The following is a 19,568-nucleotide window of genomic DNA, read 5'->3' as shown; positions in this document are numbered from 1 at the left end:
GGAGGAAGCCGAAGATATCATCGTTTGCTATGATAAGTTTAGGAAAAATGCGTATCTCGAGCAGAATTTTCAAATGACTCATGCTCAAAGCCGACGCCGGTACGCCATCTTAGATGTCCGCTGACGTGATCATATGAACAGCCGTGTCGAGCTAGACGCGGCCTGAAACCACGAAACGATCGTCCAAAACTTGCAAAAGCGGTTGCACGGTGCGGTGCTCGAGCTGGTGTTGATTGAACACACTACAGACTAGTAGATCTACTGTAGTAGTACAATGTAGTAGTACAGTACGGTCTACAGAGTAGAGTCTACTAGTACGTACAGTGAGCATGCACGGCTACAGAAACACGGTGACCTGTGTACTGACTGTTGTACAGTGTGATCCCTGCATGCTGGGACGCGCTCGACGCGTCTTCAACGGTACAAACATCGAAGAAAAGTCTTCGATCGAGTCAACCAAAACACGATTCGAATGCCGAGGGCTCAGGCGATCATCCTCGTTCGAATCGTGTTTTGGTTGACTAGAAGGCTTTTCTTCGATGTCTCAGGGACATCCCAAAAGGCCAAGCTCTAGCCAGCAGAGCCTGGAATTTTTGTAAAGCGTTCCTGTGGCGGCGCAACTCCTGCTGCCGCTCCAACAGGAAACAGTGGGAGTGATGAAGTCGCTGTTATTCCAGTTGAACTTTCGGAGCGGACTGACAGTCACACTCCGCCAGACGTGGGAGAACTTGTTGTCAGCGAGCAGCCAGAACATAAAGAACAGCGCACAGTGACAAGTAATCGCTGCCTATGTAAAGGATGCTTTGAGAGCGGTGAGAAATTGTTGGACTCGCATGAACAATTGCAGTTGATTCGCTCACATCACGGCAAATTTGAAGTTTACAATGTACATTGTTGCTGCGTGTACAGAAATACTGCTCGTGGTGTGTGAGATTTACGGCTTGTTGTTGTTGTTGTTGTTGTTGTTGTTGTTGTTGTATATTTTACTTCACCAAATGAACAGGCAGAGATGCCTTCTCACCTGCCCATAGGACAGGTTCTCACAGAATGATGAAGGGATGATATGCAAGGGAAAACAAGAAATGATAATAATAATATAACTTATAAGACAGAAAGGACCAAAAGAAGAAAGGGAAAAATTTATATGAAGAACAATTTCATGGAGTCAGAAATAGAAAGACAATAATTTCATGGAGTCAAAGAACAGAAAGACAATCTCATGGAGTCAGGAACACGTGGTTGATTTTATAGACATGCATGCACAAATGATTGATAGATGAGAATGTTGGAATTTATGGCAGATAATAAAAGTTGAACGAGGATAAAGTAAGTATATCAATGGCAGAAAGAGCTTTTCGGAAAGGACCAGGGACACGTATCACTCTAAAATCAGAGGGGAGAGCGTTCCAGAGAATGCTTCCCCAAAACATCATGCTCGATCGTCCCGCAGGCCCACGAAGAAAGGGAACTTGAAGGAAGTTCGACACTTGTCCCCCGTGTGGTGCGCTGATCCTTCGGAACAGTCTCTGGGGCCGTTCGGGTGAATAACTGTTGAAGAAGGGGCTACAGGAGGTCGAGGAGCTTCTTGACATCGGTTTTCAAAATCGGTTTTCAAATTGGCTGACCTGGGACAGTAGCATGATGTCATCTACCCCCACCCCATCCCGCCTTGATCCCGGCCGCAACCCCCCCTCAGCCAAATCCTGGACACGCCACTGATCTGCTGCGCAAATTTGCCACGCCTTTTTTAACGCTAGGTACTACGTACCACTACAGTCCATTCAGAAAAAGATGGGCCCTGGCTCTGGCGAGCTCCCGTATTTGGCGATTTTTCGTGATTTCATTGTACAGTGCAGTGCTGCGAAATTTGAACTTTGAAAAAGAGTCCAAAAAGGGTACCTGAACTGGGGTTTTTTCCCAATGCACTGTTGCAGGCAGGGTCGAACGGCCTGGATTTTGATGGTTTTTTCCAATTCAATGCTTCTGGGGCAAAACCTGGCCGATATCCTATTCTTGTTATGGCTTGCTTTTTGGACAAATAGACTTCAGAAACATAATTGGAAGAGGATTCCATAGGGGATTGCAGAACAAAATTCTAAAAAAACTCAAAGTTTGACCCATTTATGGCCAAAAGCTAGAAGTCCATCTTTTTCTGAATGGACTGTAGTACCACTACTAACACTACCACCATCATGGTTGTCTGAAGATTGATGAACAACCCTGGAACTTGGAGCCAGTAACAGCAAAAAGATAGCCTTGTTTCCTTTGGCTCTGCCCTCGCGATATCGAACACTTTTGAAAGTAAGTACCACTTTGGAATTGGCTGCCTGGTCACTCTTGCAACCAACAACGCAGAGTTCCCACCAATACCATCCTCTCGGTGTCAGTAATTCGTCACAATCGTCACCTTTAAAAGTCCTTTTCTTTCAAATCTAAACTGCTTCCGATGGTTTACTGAAGAATTCTGCTACAAAATCATGCAATAGGTACACATGATGGGTACGAGTATGGGTTTAAAAGTAATTATTAACTTAAAGTGAGTACATAGTTTTCAAGAGCATGATCGAAGGTTTTAGAAACTTAGAATGCAGTCATCAAAGAAAATTAATTTCAGTCGTAAGCATCAAGTTCTCCACCAACATGTCATGTACATGTACTGGGAGGCGTGTTCTGAATGTTTTGTTTTTGTTGTGAAGTGCTTGAATGTGTTGCTTACTGAGGAGAGGATATGTGCAGTGATTATGTACGGTGCAATCATTTTAACGCTGTGAGTGCCATGAAGGCGTGGGTACATGCTATCATGTACACATTCACTGACACAATTCCAAGACCAACGACGTATATTAGTATAAAAGTAACCTGACAGACACGCACCGCCGCATGAATGGCACACTGAGCGTGTAATTAGGGTGTTCAAGTCCAAGGAGAGAGCTAGAGGGATTGGCTGAAACTGGCATTGATGATGTCAGTGTACGCCGCTGCGAGCAGCTGATAGGATGCCACCTATGCCTCGGCAAGCAGGTTATTTCGCTCCCTTGGCCTTGCCCATCTGCGTGGCACCCTCAATGTCTTCATAGTCACTATCGTCCTCTCTTAGCCCAGCGACGGTGCGTTGCGGCAGGCGAGCATCTCCCGCCTTTACGTCCATATCCAGTGTCTCGTAGACAGTGGTGGGTGCTACAGGTGCAGGTGTGGGCTTCTTCACTGCGGCATGATTTGGCTGTTCCTGCTGCTCTCCTTCGAAGGCCAGTTCGGTGTAGACAAGCTGCAAGTGTACCAGAAAGATGATAGGAAGATATATCGTACAATACACCGGAATTAGCCTGGTTCATTGGAGATAGCCTGGCGTTAATGATATTAAAAATTTTTTAATAATACTGGAATTACAAAAGGAATAGAATACGAAGCTTCGGTTGGCTGTGACTCCGAGTTTCACGCCTATGGCGTGAAACTCGGAGTCACAGCCAACCCAAGCTTCGTATTCTATTCCTTTTGTATGAAGCTCTTTCGAGGACCACACCCAACTTTCCGTGTGTAATACTGGAATTAGACGGGTTTACTGGAAATTATCCTGGTACTGCACCATTTTATGGAATTCTGCAACAACAGCATGGACCACGATGGCGACGACCATAACAATGACGACGACCACAACAACAACAACATCAACAACAACAACAACAACAACAACAACAACAACAACAACAACAACAACAAGGCTATCGTGAGAATAAAGATTTGAAATAAAGATTTGAAACAACAACATTGTCTTTCCTTATTCTTTTCGAGCTGGTTATGTGAACGTAGTAAAAAAACAAAAAACAAAAAACAAAACAAAAAAACAACAACAACAACAACAACAACACCCCTCTCTAAGCAGACCACAGTGTTCCCACAGGAATCTAAACTGGGAAGTGTAGAAGTGGAAATGATGTTTGGTTTCATGAACCTACCTTGTCGCCTTTTGCTGGTTTCTTATCCACAGCGGAGTAGAGCTCTGTGGGTGCTGGTTGATTTGGTGCCTTCCTGTCTGGAATACTGTAAAGATCTTTAGGTGTTGGCAATGGAACTGCTGCTGCTGCTGCTGCTGGTGGTGCGGACGTTGCTGGAGGCTTAGCCTTGTCTATAACACTGTAGGTATCGGAGGGCTTTGGAGGCGATGTGCTCTTCTTATCCACTATACTGTATGTGTCTTTCGGCGGTGGCTTCAGCGCCTGTTTCTTCTCCACCACACTGTAGACATCATTGGGCTTGGGGTGTTGCTTGGACGCACAGTCGTCCAGTTCATCATAATCGTGGCTGGGATCTTCTGGCAGAGCTTTCGTCTTCGGATGTGGTTCTCCGTAGCGCTTCATGCCCGCCAATGGCGTTTGAGCTGTTGTCTCCTTGGCTGGGACTTGGACATCCGACTTTCCCGTTATTGCGATGCTTTCATAGTCGCTGCTTGGCTGTGGCAGAGGTACCTGTGCTTGCTCCTGGCCATTCGAGCCCTTGACTTTCTTGCCGTGTCGATTGCTGGACAGGGCGCGCCTGCGGTGAGCCGGTGAAGGCGGGGTGCTTGGCGTAGCTTGCTTAGTTGTGGTGCTAGACTGTGTGGGCAGTGCAACAGATGTGGATGACACGGACGAAGAGAGGGGAGAGGTCGGAGTTGCCGGCGAAGCTCCTATCCCCTCCGGCTGTTTGGGTTTCTTGGGTGGAGACTTGAGCGGCCCTGAGATGGCGTAGGCTGATGCAGCTCTGCTTGATTTCTGCTGATCAGAGTTGCTTGATGGTTTGGGTTGCACAGTAACCTGTACACCAAGCAGCAAGGCATGAAAGCAGTTTTAAAAGGATGTATATAATGCTATTCATTGGTAATCACCTAACGTAAAGTCGCGGATAAAAGCCGTGCTTATAAGCACATAAGCCGCTTTCTGCATCAGGCTTCAATGCAAACCAGGCTTGTACCATGCTTATATGCACCACTGATATTTTGCCAGGCTTGTATGCACATCGGCCGATCCGGGCTTGCATAGAAGCCCGGCTTCTACGCGCGACACGCGTAGATCTACCACTGACTACCGGTATGGCGGCAGTTTTACTATGCACTGTACATACGGCATGCACTCTTGACCTACCCGATCCGCGCTTGCATAGAAGCCAGGCTTCTACGCGCGACAGGCTTATAATGCATTTGAGCCGTTTGATTTTCAGGCTTCTATCCGCGATGTGCTTGTATGCAAACCCGGCTTTTATCCACGACTTTACGGTATTTTGTAAATCACGAAACCTTCTTGCAATAGTAATTAATTACTTGAAGTAGGTGCATAAAACCAATGGATGAAGTTTGTGTACACTAACAGCTAAGCTTCATTCTTTATCATGATGAGGATGGCAATATGTAGCATACCGTACACAGTATAGTGGTGGGAGTACTGCTGTAGTATGCATGGGCAGATGATGTCTCTAGCTAACCTGGTTGTAGGCCAGCTCGACTGGAGCAGGATGTATAATTAGCTTCTGTGGCGTTTGATCGGCCTCGTGGTCGCTAGAAGCCGCCGTTGGGTTTGTTGTCTTGTCACTGGTCGGATCACCTTCCGTGCTGTCAGTCTTTGTGGGCTCAGTGCGCCTTTGACCGACACTGGGCTTCTTGACTCTCTTCAGTAGGCCACCACCAATCGGTAGTACTGCTGCTGATGCTGTCGGGTTGTTATCATCCTTGGCCACTTGGGAGACGTGCTCGCGGGAGCTTTTGCCGGCCGTGTTGGAGTGTGAGCGCTGCTTGACTGGAGGTCTGACTTGAACGTCCTCGTACCCGGGCGGGGCTTTGCCCTTAGCTGACTGGTTTGCACTCGCCTCCTGGGATGATTTATGGCGGGCGTAGGGTTGTGGGTGCGGAGGGGGCATGAGCTTTACTTTCCCATTCGCTGGAGCTGCGCCAGTGTCGACCTGTGAGAGATCTTCCAGCGACTTGGACATGCTTTTAGAGCCGTTACTTCCCGTCGGAGAATCAGACTTATTGCGCCATTTGGAGTGCAGGACATTGAATGAGGCGAACGTTTTGCCCAGAAACGATGGCCCACCACTGTTATTCTGCTGGCTGTCATCTCCATTCTCTGTCTCTGGTGGAGTGCCTGGGGTAACGTCTGGTGAGGATCGAGTACCCTGCGGAGCGTGCTGCGTGGTTGGAGATTGCCTTGCTCCTTGCCCGGCTATGTGCACGCGGTCAGAGCTACCTGTGGTCTGGTCTGCTATTAAATTCTGGGTGCTGGGACCACGCACTGCATAGCTGAGAGGAACACAGAACACAATACACATAATACCGCGGTAAGATACTGCAGACTGTGTCCATTTTGCACAGCAGCATGCACACATACCACCACATGCCACCACCATGAATACCGTAATTATAACCAGATACTACCAGCTCAGTCATACACGTGATTCACAGCATCCGCGGATAGCGTCATTCCTCACCAAAACACATTGGTCTTTCTGTAGGTACATGTCTATGGAGAGATTGTGCTTATGGTAGTAGCAAGAGCACTGCCACATAGAGCTATTAAATAGCTCTATGTGGCAGTGCTCTTACTCTTTCAGGTACCATGCCATCTACAATGTAGCCTGCATGCACAATACACTGACCAGCATCAGCCCAATGCTGTGCATGGTAGATCTACTGATGGTACAGTAACATAGGTATAAGTGAACATGCTGGAGGATATGACCTGTGAGCATAGTACAGTACAACTAAGCATGCTCACTGACTCGTGGCTGGATCACAAGCAATTCTCTAGTGTAGCTTGCACATGTACATGTACCTGTCCTGTGGTATAACGCTGGGTTCTTTATTCAGAATTCGTGGCTGGCAACAGGAGAAGATTGACGTCGTTCCCTCTTCTTCAGCCTCGCCTTCATCACTGATATTCACTGCGGGTATTATTTGGGGGCATCGCAACCACGTGACACAGGCATACAACAACGTGCATGTACAACCGATCAATGTCACAGATCGAAGAAAGAATACCGGAAGATACGTTTCACTGCTTAGTACCAGTAGCTTGACTTACCCCTAACCATCCATGGCGTGGTGAGATTCTACTGAGTAGTGGGGTCCGAGCCCGAGCAGTAAAGCCACAAAACTAAAAATACTGTATTGAGGGCTAGCTGCAGTGCTTTGTAATACTAAGAGGCCGCGTCCTAGTGTAGATCAGTCTTATCGCATATTGACTTCGGCCTGTCATCGTGAAAACAAAGATAATGTCGAATCAAGTCTATTCTAAATCAGAAAGTACCGTTCATCTTGACTGATGCCATGGCATGGGGACAGAACTGAGCCAGGGAAGCAGAACATGACAGTCATGTACGTCATCAGTGAAGTGAAACGTGTGTGCTCCGTGAATAGTCCACACTAAAATACGTGAAGACTCGGGAGGGAACGCTGGCACAAGTGCATGTACACAATAGTCATGTACATGATTGTACGTACATGATTGTACTTACATTGCTGCTTTCGTCCAGCACACAGAGCTATGCAGACCACGAAGAGGCACAGTGCAGCAATGGCAGGTATTGCAGCAGCGGTATGCTCTAGCCATGAATGCGAGTCTTGGCCAGGAGACGCTATGGCATCCAGTGCATCCGCCAGTTCTAAACAAGAAGAGCATCGCGAGCGAAATGAGGTCAAAGACAAAGCAAGAATGCATTGTCAATGGTTTGAAGCAGTGAGTCAATAATGTAGCAAGATCGGTGTACTCTTGATTGAGTATTGTACACTTAGTCTTGAAAGCTGAATGTACAAGATTGCAGGTGCAGGTGGTCCAGATCTCCCTCCCCCTCTCCCCACCTCCCCACGACAACTGCTGCACTACGGCCCAGTATGGATACCAATACCATGCCACCACCGACCACCGTGACCAGAAAACAGTAAGCACTACCTTGCACTTTTGCAGGATTGTGCCTACCGGTATGGCTTCTGCCATTATTTCAGCTTGAAGAAGGTACATGTACATGTACTATAATTATATTGTAGTATCGGTGTTTCACAGGATATCTGGCAGACAGTGACTTTTGAAGTGATGGTCACACAAAAGAATGCAACGAATTGATCGCTGAATACTGGATTTAGGAAAGACGACCCAGTTATTGCCCCCCCCCCCCCCGACCCATTCATGATGCGAGGGGGGGGGGGGAGAGCACGACACAGCATGTGTGCATTCATTCCAGGCATATACAATGTAAATTACTGATTATCATACCATACAGGATTTGTCGGCCACACATTTCCTGGAGAAGACGGAAGGGCAGTGACTGTAATTAAAATTCAGGACCAGGCAAGTTTCACAGCTGAGAGTCAAACGACCCATCGACTAGAGATTGGTCGTGTCTCTCAAGCAATTAGCGATCATTGAGTGTTTCCATCGGCACATCTGGCGCAATGGTGAAATTCGCATCACCCACCATGCCACTCAGGAGGCCGCAAGGGCAGGATAGAGATCGACCGGTAAATTTTAATATTAATTTTGGACGGCAGTGCCCAGGCGATAGTGTTACAGGTAAGTATTGGCAATCACGGATCTTGAGGCGGGAGCCTGTCACAAGAAGCTGCAGCTGCGTACCCCATTCGCCCATTGTCCCCGCACTAGAGTCGTGACTGGACCCTTTCACTCTGTCACGTCAATATCGACTAGCACTACAATTTTTTAATGTACCTGTAGTACTGCATGTCATTGCTTCACGCCCAATGCATGCCCAGTAGCCCCGATGGGTCATCATAGCAATCAGTTAAATAACATTAATACTATTTGAACACTATTTCGGAGGTTCTGCTCAGTGCCAATATGGGAAGCACGTCTCCAAGTCGGTCTTGACGCAGTAGGATCAACGCCCCTGTAGGCTGCAGTACTAGTAAGTGATACTGATAGAGGACTGTTGTGGAGCTAAGTATGCTAACTAATTCCCACAACCTGACTATACTGTAGGGGATGCAGCACTGACATCAGTCATCAGTCATCATGGTCATGTCAGTTCAGCCTGAGCTATGATAGATAGTCACCGGCAATAGACCAGTCACCGTTGCACAATACTCAATAGTCAATACACCCTGCACCAGAGAGCTTAGACCCTGACGTGACCACCCATCAAGAACATACTACTAGTACTAGTCTAAAAGTACAGTATTGTCGGTACGCAGATGTAAACGGGGGTGGGTATAAGTCCGGTAACACTAAGAGCAATACACGTAATGCTAATACTGAGTAGCCAGGTGACGGTCTCCATGAGCTGAGTGACTCGTGAGAAGGCATTCCGCAGACTATACAGAGTTGAAAGATTGGAAGTAAATGGTAGATCTGAGCAAGGCGCTAAAAGAATTCTGACACCACCAGCAAAGCACAGGACTGACAATCCCGCAAAATGACATGACACACGATCTTGTTGTGTATTATCTTTGCTTATCGAGTCGTGTGAGGTCTTGCTGCCAAAACGTACTTACATGTATGTACCAACTTGATAAACAAATTCTGTTGCATAGCGTCTGAAGTGTGAAGCTGGTGATGTGCACATTGTGTCGTCATGGCCAGTCGTGTAAATCTACCAGTAGCCGTTATCACGGTTATGTGTATGTCTTGCTTTGTCAAGTTTGTGACAGTGTGTGTAGCCTACCCGAGTAAACTGTACTGTAAACAGTGTATGTCGTGAGCTCTCGATCCTTCAAGCTGACACCAATGAGTTGCTACATTTAGAAACCAAGTAAATAGCAGCTATAGCCGCAACAGTCGGATTTCCCATCTCGCTCTCTCTACACTCTACACTACGTCGCTAGACTCTACTCCATCTCTCAGTCTCTAGCCTAGGCTAGTCTAGCTCGTGGCAAGATTACTCAACTGACATGATCAGATCTGATCTGGCAGGGCTGGGGTTCAAGGTGACAGTTCACGCCCAGTCACATCACACTACTATCTCTATCAGGCATATCTACAACAGTTAGTAACACTACTAACAGAAGCTCGAAGTGTGACATCGGACCGAACGGCGGGGGTAGATCTACCCGTAACCGGGTGTGGATCTGCTGGAGTGCAGTCACTGTGACGACGGACTAACGCATAGTTTCCTTACCAATTTGAGACAGCGAGGCTGCTTGCACACCAGAGGGTAGTCCTCCTTGGCCGATACACACCAGGAACAGCGCTAATTCTTTGGGCAACAGTAGCATGTTGGTGTATTGCAAAACTTATGCCACCGGCGGGCGCCTGGCTATGCTGAAAGAGTACAGGAACCCGCTAAACTGGGCAGGCTCGTTCAAGAAATGTGTCAGTTTGCCAGTGAAATGCCTCCTCCGGGCAGCAATGCGCTCCCTACAATCCAGTTGCATCTAACGCTCTGCAGCCAATCATCTCAGAAACAACCTGATTGTTACCCCAGTTCTATCCCAGTCTCGTTGCCGTTCCAGGACGACATGGTTTGCTTGACTGCACTTCTGAGCTCTGCACGAAAGAGTGAAGTAGTTGGAACAAGGGAACTCCGTAATCCAACAAACAAGAAACCTGCTCCTCTACTTGTGCGCTTGCTGGCGTATGTGTTTGTTGAGGGCCGTGCGGTGCATGCATGGCTTTCAAGCGCATCGCCAAACCCTATGCTGTCGGGACAGTCCATCATGCTGCCGTCGAAGTGGACGGGATAAATACCCTCTTGAGATCTGGAGAGGATTCACTGCCACCCTCTGCGGAGAATGGATGCAGCTATGCGCAAGACTCCTCCGACATGGACGTACAAATATGGGGCGTTTCTGCCAACCATTCCTGGGATGTAATGAGTTCAAGATTGCTGAATCTTCGATGGAGTTGTAGCTGGCTCAAGCGTGGGATATGAAGCGGCGCACTTCAACTCCTGAATTCAAGGTTTGTTACAATTGTTCCATACATGGGGTTCTGAATGGTTCTACAATGTATAAATTACTATAATTATACATGTACTCCAACTGGGAGCTGTACCCCGCCTATTACTAGTATTAGTAGTACGTGCTGTATATACATGTATGCAGGCAAGGATCCAATAACAGGGGAACAAGGACGGGTAGCACTGCCGGGGTACAAAAGCTGCTGACAAAATATTCTAAATCTACAGAAACGGCCATGGTGCTGGGAGGGGGGGGGGGGTCAGAGCTGCAGGGAATCCCTACCACAAGTGCTGTATACCAGGTTGGGTTCACCTAAGGCCTCTTCTTTCGCCCCAACCCCCCCCCCCCCCCCTCTCTGGCACCCGGTTGGTGGGTCTTCAGATCAAAAACAACACTGATACACCAGGAGACCACCTACTGGTAATTAATCAATGATGCTGCTCTACAGGCAGTCTTACAAAAAAAACCTGCAAACCAAAACTACTGTCTAGTGATCGGTTGCACAATTGTACATGTACAATGTACAGGATCATGCAAGTTGTACTGACATTGCCATTGGTCTGCAATTAGTTAGTTAGTTGTCAGCCCAGTTATCCTTGCAGGTTATAATTATGGCAGTACATGTGAACCAGCACCCTTGTGTACGAGTCAGTCATACTCCACCTAACATTACCCACAGTGCCACTTGCTGCATTTTATTTGTCAAATTGAATTCTTTAACTGTCCCATGGCCCATGATGATCGCATTATCCAAGTAGAGCATTATTAATACTCTACTTGGACTGCGCACATACGATGTACATGTACATGTACTTGCACTTGGATAATGCCCATACATGTACACGGTATACATATATGGGTACTATCCAAGGACATGGCCAAGGCTGAGTCCTGTCATGTCTGTGCAGATCTAGATGTGGGTGAACTGCTTCAGCAAGCCGCCAGTTGTTACTGATGATGGTTGGGGTTGTCCCTGAATGGGAATACATGTACTGGTGCTGAGCCGCAACATGATACTACTTGAAGTAGTAGTAAGCTCTTGGCTAGGGCTGTCATGGAGCAGCAATTGTGGCGTATTTATACTGGGTCAGACCTAGAGTTCACTGCCACTAGCACAAAGCACCGTCTCTTCACCAGGCTACGACTGCTTAGTGGAATCCAACGGCTGTAAATGCCCTTGAAAATCAGTGAAATGAACTCTGAGCCACATCCAAACACTAGGATACGCATGGCTGTGTCTATTTTCACAGCATGTGCTAGAAAAGACTCCTGTGAGGGAACTACGAATGCTTGTACATATAAGTTATAGATAGGGATGCATGGTTTTTAAATGCCTGATTGTACGCCGAACATAACTGCCAGTGTTTATGTGTGCAATGAGGGGTTTGCGCACAAACATGCATCGACCACTGGCTGACGTGCTTGGCTGGCTCTGATACATGTACATGCACATGCACCACTGATCCACTGGCATAGCCATGACTCCAGATCTGGAACTTCATGTACTTTTTCTATTGTGTACATTGCACATGTATAAAACTTACCAAATTTGGTTTCTAAAGTGCAATGTCAAATTCACCACTCTCAAGTCGTTGTACATGTAGGGATTCCAGTCAAAATTTCAAATTCATAATTCAAGCTAGCTTGTTCTTGGACAATGTCACCGAGGAAATGAGAAATACTATGGTACCAATTTTATCAAAATCGGTCCAGGCATTCGAAAGTTATAGCCATTTTTCTACAGCGAAATGGGTGTATTTTTCTCTGGCGATCAAATGGGAAATCGGCTCAAAACATGGTCAAACTACTGCATAGCCACCACCTAGCTACATACATTTTCACACGAATCAGATGAAATTTTGTCACAGTTTACAGCCGGCCTCTTATCCTTGCCTTGAGCGGATGACATATGCACGCTTCGATTCGGCGAACCTACCCCTCTTCTTCACACGCCTTTGGCCGACAAGGACCTCAAGTCACCAGCACGGCTTTGGCCATTGCCGACAAGGACGGCAAGTCACAAACACGCCAATGTTGATGTTGCCGATGCCGTCTTCTGCAGAGCTTGCAAGTTGCGAACCAAATCCAGAAGACGCTGTCGATGGGAGCTGGGATCAGGCTGATCATGGTGAGAGATACTGCATCAGCTCCAACACCAACCAGTTCGATCGGTAATGACGGCAGCTCACTGTTCTCCGCCAGCGCACGAGTCGTAAATCCAAGCCGCCGCCTGTTCTCCTTGTTCCTCGCAAACAGGAGATAGTACAGAATCGTGTACTACGTCGTGCTCACTAGGCACAGCGCAATCCTGGTCTTCGTGCTGCTTGATACTCGCGATCAGCTGACTGCGCTGGGGGTAACACCTAGTTTCTAGTGTAGATCTACTCTTCTTCCTCGCACTTGAAAAAATCGCCATGTCGGAGGTGCTTTTAGTCCTACTCGGCGCACTCAAATTTTGTTGCGCTGCTCTGCCTTGCTTGAGAAAAACACCGGCATGGGTGATTCCGAAAGGTTTTTGGGTGCTGAAGCTGAAAATCGGTTTAAGAATCCCCTAAGATGCCATTTTAGACTTGAAAATCGCCTTCAATTTCTTCTTTGACTGATCGCAATGGCCTAATTTCGCCGCACGGCGATCAAAAACCCCACATTGGACAGCTGAAAACCTCAGGAAGCCACTGGTGACTTCAAAAATCCTCCAGAACTTACGATATCCCAGCGCACTGGCCTAGAATGAGCCGTCATCGCGCGACCAAACTTTTGTGTGTAGCGCGTGGAGAAAGTCCTCGAACCCAGTCGGCCAGATCCTGGAACCCCTAGTACATGTACATGTACATGTGAAGAGGTCTACTGGATAGTGTCAGTTTTTACAAAGTACTCCTACAACTTAAAGTCTTTGTAAGCTCTTTGTGTTTCTAACCCGGATGTGCAGACTTTATTTTTTACTACCAAGCAGTACCCATATGATGATAACAGCATAGCATAAGGCAGAGGACACATTATGGAAAACAAAGTTCCTGACTCCAACCAAAGACCAGTTGATAGAGTCCCCGGTCTTGCGACCATATGAACAGTACGGGGTCGTGCCCCGGTTAAAGCCCTCTGTATTCTAAGGGGTGGGGGTGGGGGTCAATGTTCTTTTGAAAATACGCTCAGATACAACCAAAAGCTCCGCCGAAAAAGCACACCGACAGGAATAAAATACTTCGAAGTATAACGAGTAAAAACAGGCAACAGTGTAAGTAGATCTACTATAAGTTTTTGTTTCGCTCTGTAAAGAGCACTTAGGGTTCCCTGTAACAAGACGGCAACGTCTGTAGGGCCTTCCCTATCAAAATAATAAATTCTACTACTGCCGTACTGGCAATATATGTTGCCGCGTAATGCGTAACGCAGGGGGGTGCGGCGTAACGCGCGACCAGGCTAGTGCGACAAATTTTCGTTGAGTTCGTAACGCGCGTCCGGCGGGGTGCGGCGATCTTTTCATTGCAGTTTGCACTGCAAAAAAAGGCTGAAAACTGTGAAAGCACGTGTACCGCGTGGTGAAAAGTTCAAAACTGGACGCAGCAGGAAGTCCTGACACTCGAAGGCGCATCACTCAGTGGTTGGCGATCTCAATGGTTTCTTCTTTCCCGAGGTCGTTTTGCTAAGAAGAGCGATGTGTTTACCAGTTTCCTTGTGACAATGCAGAAGTCTCTATTCGCCTTCGGCGTGAAGAAAATCACGCCCAAGCATCATTCAGTGGTTGGCGATCTCAATGGTTTCTTCTTTCCCGAGGTCCAGCAGCAGTGATGACTAATGATAGCCACGGTGACTTTGTAATTGGAAAGGCTTTCTGTCTAAAGCCTTTCCATACTGGTGCTCGATGTTTTCAGTTTGGGGACACCAAAATTAGTGTACCGCTAAAGACACGTGGTCGACACTTTGTTGACACGTTGTTGACACTTTGTTGACACGTGACCCAATTACCGGCCTACCAAGTGCCTTTGGCGACCGCTAACAGCAACTGTGGAACAGTGCAGTGCCCTTTTTTGGAGCAACGTACGAGTAATGCCCGTGGATTATGACCCCGCGACCCCAATCTACGTGGCATGGCGGTCCGCAATTCGCTACTTCATACTGACTGGCGTCCGGCATCGTCCCGAATTTGGCCACAATCTGCTCTCGGGGCCCTATAGGGCTCCCTGACCTGCTCCATCTCCGCCATCGTCAATGTACTGCGCATCCACGCAGGCCAGGACTGCACTTACAATGTACTTACGGGAAGGAGTATTTGCAAGATGGAACCTGGGAACTGGAAGACGACGAAGAGGAAGCGTGGGAATCCGGCGGCAATGGCTGGGATGTAAGTCCAACATTGCCGGTGCTAGAGTTGCCACTGCTTGCTTATAAGGGAATCATGTGTGTTGCCTTTTTGCCTTTTCCGACATTCTCCTCCGACTGTACTCCCGATCCCAGGACTGAACTTACGCCACGGAAAGGAGTGCTTCCAAGATGGGAGACGAAGAAGAAGAAGCCGCTGAATCCGGCGGCAATGGCTGGGATGTAAGTCCAACATTGCTGGTGCTAGAGTTGCCACTGCTTGTTTATAAGGGATTCATGTGTGTTGCCCTTTTTGCCTTCTCCCATGTTCTCCTCCGGCTGTACTGGTGAACGCTGTCACATATGTTGCCCTGTCCAGGCAGTAGAAGGGAGGGGCGGGGGGGGGGGGGGGGGCAGCACCTCCTGGCATCCAGGAATGCTAGGCCCTAGGAACTAGGCAATCTGACCTTTCCTCTTACTCCAATAATGGTATGGATGGGGAGTTCTTGAACATCCTCAGTCTTGTTAGAGTGAACTGTGCAACTCGGCAATCGGTGATAGCAGAGGACCAATGCCGATGGCGATGCTCCTTCCTTTTTCTCTGTCACAGGCTGCGTTCTCGAGAGGAAGCGTTATTTCTGCATTCCAAGAAGGACGGCACAATGGTGAGTGGAACTTCGTGGGTGTTCAGCCTTGCTAGTTGAATTGTAAATCAACCATTCTTCCTGTCTCTGACTTCTTCAATGTCCTCCTCAGTGTCGGACTGTCCGCGTCGCATTGAACTGGTCCGATGAGGCTGCTATTGCACACACAGTGATGGAACTCCCATACGGGAACTCGGAAGTACTGCTACAGTACAGGTAAGGTGGCCATTGCTTATGTGCGTGCGCCGTTGTTGTCAACTTTTAAGCCAGATGTACTCCGACCTACATGGAGTCTGAAAGTAGTCAGCTGGCGAACTACAATTGAAGTTTAGACGTTATATGCCGCGGCTTGGTCAGCTTTTTCAGTTTCACAATGCATTGCACTCAGCACCGCTTCTCGGAATATCTTGTCAGGATAGCTGTGGAACGCATCCTCCCCAGTGGGGGAACGGCAAATGTGCTGTTCATTTTTTAGGCTTGCTTTTATGGTACGTACAAATCCCCATTAAAAAGACATAGTGGAGACCAGAAACTGCAAATAGATGTTGGGAACCGCGAAGACCACCCTTCCTTGTCAAGTTCCCTGAGGGTGTGGAGGGGGGGGGGGGAGCGGAGGAGGGACATTCCTGCACTGCTTAAAGCAGGATTCACAGGAGCATTTTCAGAAATTGCTTGTACATTTGTACCAGTTGTAACCGACAAACGCATTCTCATTGAGCTTTGACTTGCGGCACGTCAGCAAGGCGCTGTTGCATCGCTGACGACTTGTCGTGATTCTGTCAATGGTATTTTGTGCGAGTTTGCATCGCACGCAGAATCGCAGGTCGTGTCGCATTGCGCAGCACACTGCCAAATTGCTTCTGTGAATCCCACGTGAATGGGAACTCCAATGGGAATGTAATCCATTGCCAACAGGTGTATTCCCGAGCTGCGCATCATACTGCAAAATTGCTCCTGTGCATGCAAATGGATTTCATTGCTCTTCTGTAGTTTGGGAAATTCTCGATTATGATAATTCTGCGTGTGTGTGTACACCAGCCCTGAACATACATGTAGGTGACCCATTTGTGGTGTCTCATAGCCTACCTCACGACCTTATGCTTTCTTTCTGTATCACTTGTATCTTGCAGGTATATCACCCCGTGACGACCACATCGAAGTCTGAAATTGAAGTGTGAAGATGCTTCAGCAGCCCCTTCATATTTTTCCATTGCTTTTATTGTGCTTCTACTGTGCATGTGTGTAACTTGTGGGGTATGCATGTGATGACAATGTATGCCGGTGACACGGTCAGATTTTGTTAGGGGTGAAACAATTATATCGAATACTCGAGTACTCGCTCGGTTTTTTCAGAAATAATCGTACTCGGAATAAATCAGAGTACTCGTTCATACGTGGTACATGCATTTACCACAGAAATCTGCAGTTTCAGAGCAGCATTCGGCAGATATTGACGTGCAGACTGGTGGTGAACATTTGTTCACGAGTAGAGAGAGCCCAAATGACCCAGCAACCAATATACCAGAGAAAAATGACTGCCACTCGGTTCAATCAGGGTCGTATCATGTGATTTTAAGGCCCTCGGTGTGCAATTTTTAGGAGATGAAGAATACTCGAATACTCGAATATTCGATCGGAGAAAATCAGAGGACTCGAACTCGGGATCTCAATGCCAACTTTCACCCCTAGATTTTGTCCATGCGTGTAACGTACACCTGCATGCTATCGTTGAAAAGGATCTGCCACTTACGATCTTCGGACGAGTATCAGGTCAGCTTGGTTTTGTGTGGGCTGTACCAGATGCTGTTCACTTCTCTATCTGTTGGATATGTGACTTTCTGCAAGTTTCTGGTGTATGGTGGCCACTTCTTTGCTTGTCTTTGTATGACATTACAATAATTCTGTATTCATTGCTTCCATGGTGTGGTCTGCAAACTGCAATCCTTAGGCAAATATCACGGTTTGCAATGTTGTGCTTTGGCCGCCAGCTTACCTACACATTGTAGTTGAATTATTTTTGTTTCACAACTGACTTCCTGAAGTATGGTGGCCACTGCTTTGCATGGCATTATACAATGTTCATCAAGAATTTCCTGTTTGGGTCGTGTGTGTGTGTATGTATGTATGTGTGTGCGTGCCCATGTGTGTGTGTGTGCCATGTGCATGTGCGTGTTTGTCACAAGGTGTCTGTGTGCGAGGTAGCGAGGTGGGGAGGGCTGGAATGTATCAGTGTGCTACTGCACTCGCATGGCTACATACAGTGCATCGCGCGCGTGTGCTCACCATGTTTATCTTCGGAGCTGGGCTGGGGTGGGGGAGGGAACAGAAAAAGAACTGAAATTACCCATATAAAAACCGCTCTGTGAGCGGTTCTGAAAAACCTTTACTGGTGCAGCCCCGTCGTAAAAGTAAGAAATTAGAACTGGTGCATTGTCCTCCCAAATGTGAACTGATCCACCTAAATCGCGATTGACGGGACCCGAACGCACCAGTAGCACGAGGTCGGGAGGGCACAGGATCACAGCCGGCGTCGGCGCTGATCAAGTTACCATACAACACTTAGATCTACCCCGAAGCCCACCTTTGCCGCTTTGGCTTTGGCTATGGACCAGCGTCCCCAGCTGCATCCACAGGTAGGAACCTCGTGCTACTGGTGCGTTCGGGTCCCGTCAATCGCGATTTAGGTGGATCAGTTCACATTTGGGAGGACAATGCGCCAGTTCTAATTTCTTACTTTTACGACGGGGCTGCACCAGTAAAGGTTTTTCAGAACCGCTCACAGAGCGGTTTTTATATGGGTAATATGTTGTACACTCATTAACTGTGTGAGTGACAGTAGTTTTTGGAGGAAGCGCTCTTCCCCTATGTCACTTTCCTTTTGATGATCTTTTTGTGAACAGATCACTCTGATAGTTAAAATATACAGTCTTCTATTGATATCGTTGTCGCCCTTTGCCGTCGGGTTTGTAACAGTTGGATAGCAACTGAATTTCTGTGCCTTCAATGTGGATGAAAAGAAAAAATGATGCGGCAAAAGCAAAAAATGATGCGGCAATAGCAAAAAAGTGATGCGGCAAAAAAAGGACTGCGGCAATATAGAAACCTGTGTAACGGCTCCTGTGCGACTTTGCATGTAACGCCCTGCGTGCGGCAAACATGTGCCAATGTAACGCTTCATGGCCTCACTGCGGCAACATAATATTGCCAGTACGGTACTACTAAGTACTGTACAAGCAGAAATATTCGTCTGGAATTTAATTTCGTCTTCTTCGTCCAAGGAGCTTTTGGACTAAATCAAATGCCGGACTAGTATCGATTTAGATAGGAAAAGGACTTAAGGATACGAGTTAAGAGTAACTCTCCAAAGTTGGAAGGTTCAAGGTTAGCGCTACGGAGATGTGTTGAAGCTAGGTGTCAGGACGTCGAATGACTCAGTACTCTTGTCAGTTTTGTACCTAGTTATTGCACTTTCTGACTGTATATAGTATCCAGTTACAGTGATGGAGAGTTACTCTCAACTCGTATCCTTATGTCCTTTTCCTTTCTACATTTATTTATGGCTCAACATCCGAGTTTCTAATATCGATTTGTCCAGCTTTTCAATACACTCTTATGATCCATGAACGAAATTTACATCCGGACGAACTCCCTTTCTTTGGAGTGGGACGAAATTATTGACCGACGACTCTTGAAATTTTCTGCTTATACAGTATGTGTCCACGAGGTGACCCCAGACTTAGTTCTAGTAC

General features: G+C 47.3%; 2 protein-coding genes and 1 long non-coding RNA gene across 4 annotated transcripts in view; 2 read left to right on the top strand and 1 right to left on the bottom strand.

Moving 5' to 3' along the window:
• Positions 1-2,508: 2,508 nt before the first annotated feature.
• Positions 2,509-10,449, bottom strand: LOC135814833 (proteoglycan 4-like). 2 transcript variants are annotated; one of them, XM_065328014.1, is made up of 6 exons: positions 10,096-10,449; positions 7,483-7,629; positions 6,801-6,909; positions 5,455-6,268; positions 3,954-4,790; positions 2,509-3,265 (listed from the first exon to the last, which is right to left on the bottom strand). In XM_065328014.1, the coding sequence occupies exons 1-6, from the start codon at positions 10,190-10,192 to the stop codon at positions 3,023-3,025; spliced, it is 2,247 nt and encodes a 748-aa protein (XP_065184086.1). In that variant the 5' UTR covers positions 10,193-10,449; the 3' UTR covers positions 2,509-3,022. The 2 variants fall into 2 exon arrangements, with proteins under 2 accessions (XP_065184086.1, XP_065184087.1); XM_065328015.1 differs by lacking the exons at positions 7,483-7,629; positions 10,096-10,449 and adding an exon at positions 7,050-7,426.
• A 24-nt stretch (positions 10,450-10,473) lies between these two features.
• Positions 10,474-19,568, top strand: part of LOC135814834 (uncharacterized) — a 27,915-nt gene continuing 18,820 nt past the window's right edge. Inside the window, exon 1 of the transcript XR_010553223.1 lies at positions 10,474-10,877. The gene's annotated coding sequence lies outside the window, so the exon portion shown is untranslated. The remainder of the gene's footprint in view (positions 10,878-19,568) is intronic.
• LOC135813646 (uncharacterized) lies at positions 14,712-17,114 on the top strand. The gene is made up of 4 exons (XR_010553067.1): positions 14,712-15,418; positions 15,786-15,840; positions 15,932-16,035; positions 16,950-17,114. It is a non-coding gene; the product is annotated as an uncharacterized LOC135813646 (long non-coding RNA).

The sequence above is a fragment of the Sycon ciliatum genome, chromosome 4 (genome assembly GCF_964019385.1).
Source record: "Sycon ciliatum chromosome 4, ocSycCili1.1, whole genome shotgun sequence".
NCBI lineage: Eukaryota > Metazoa > Porifera > Calcarea > Leucosolenida > Sycettidae > Sycon > Sycon ciliatum.
Note: the sequence above shows the minus strand (reverse complement) of the source record. Positions and strands in the feature narration are given on the sequence as shown.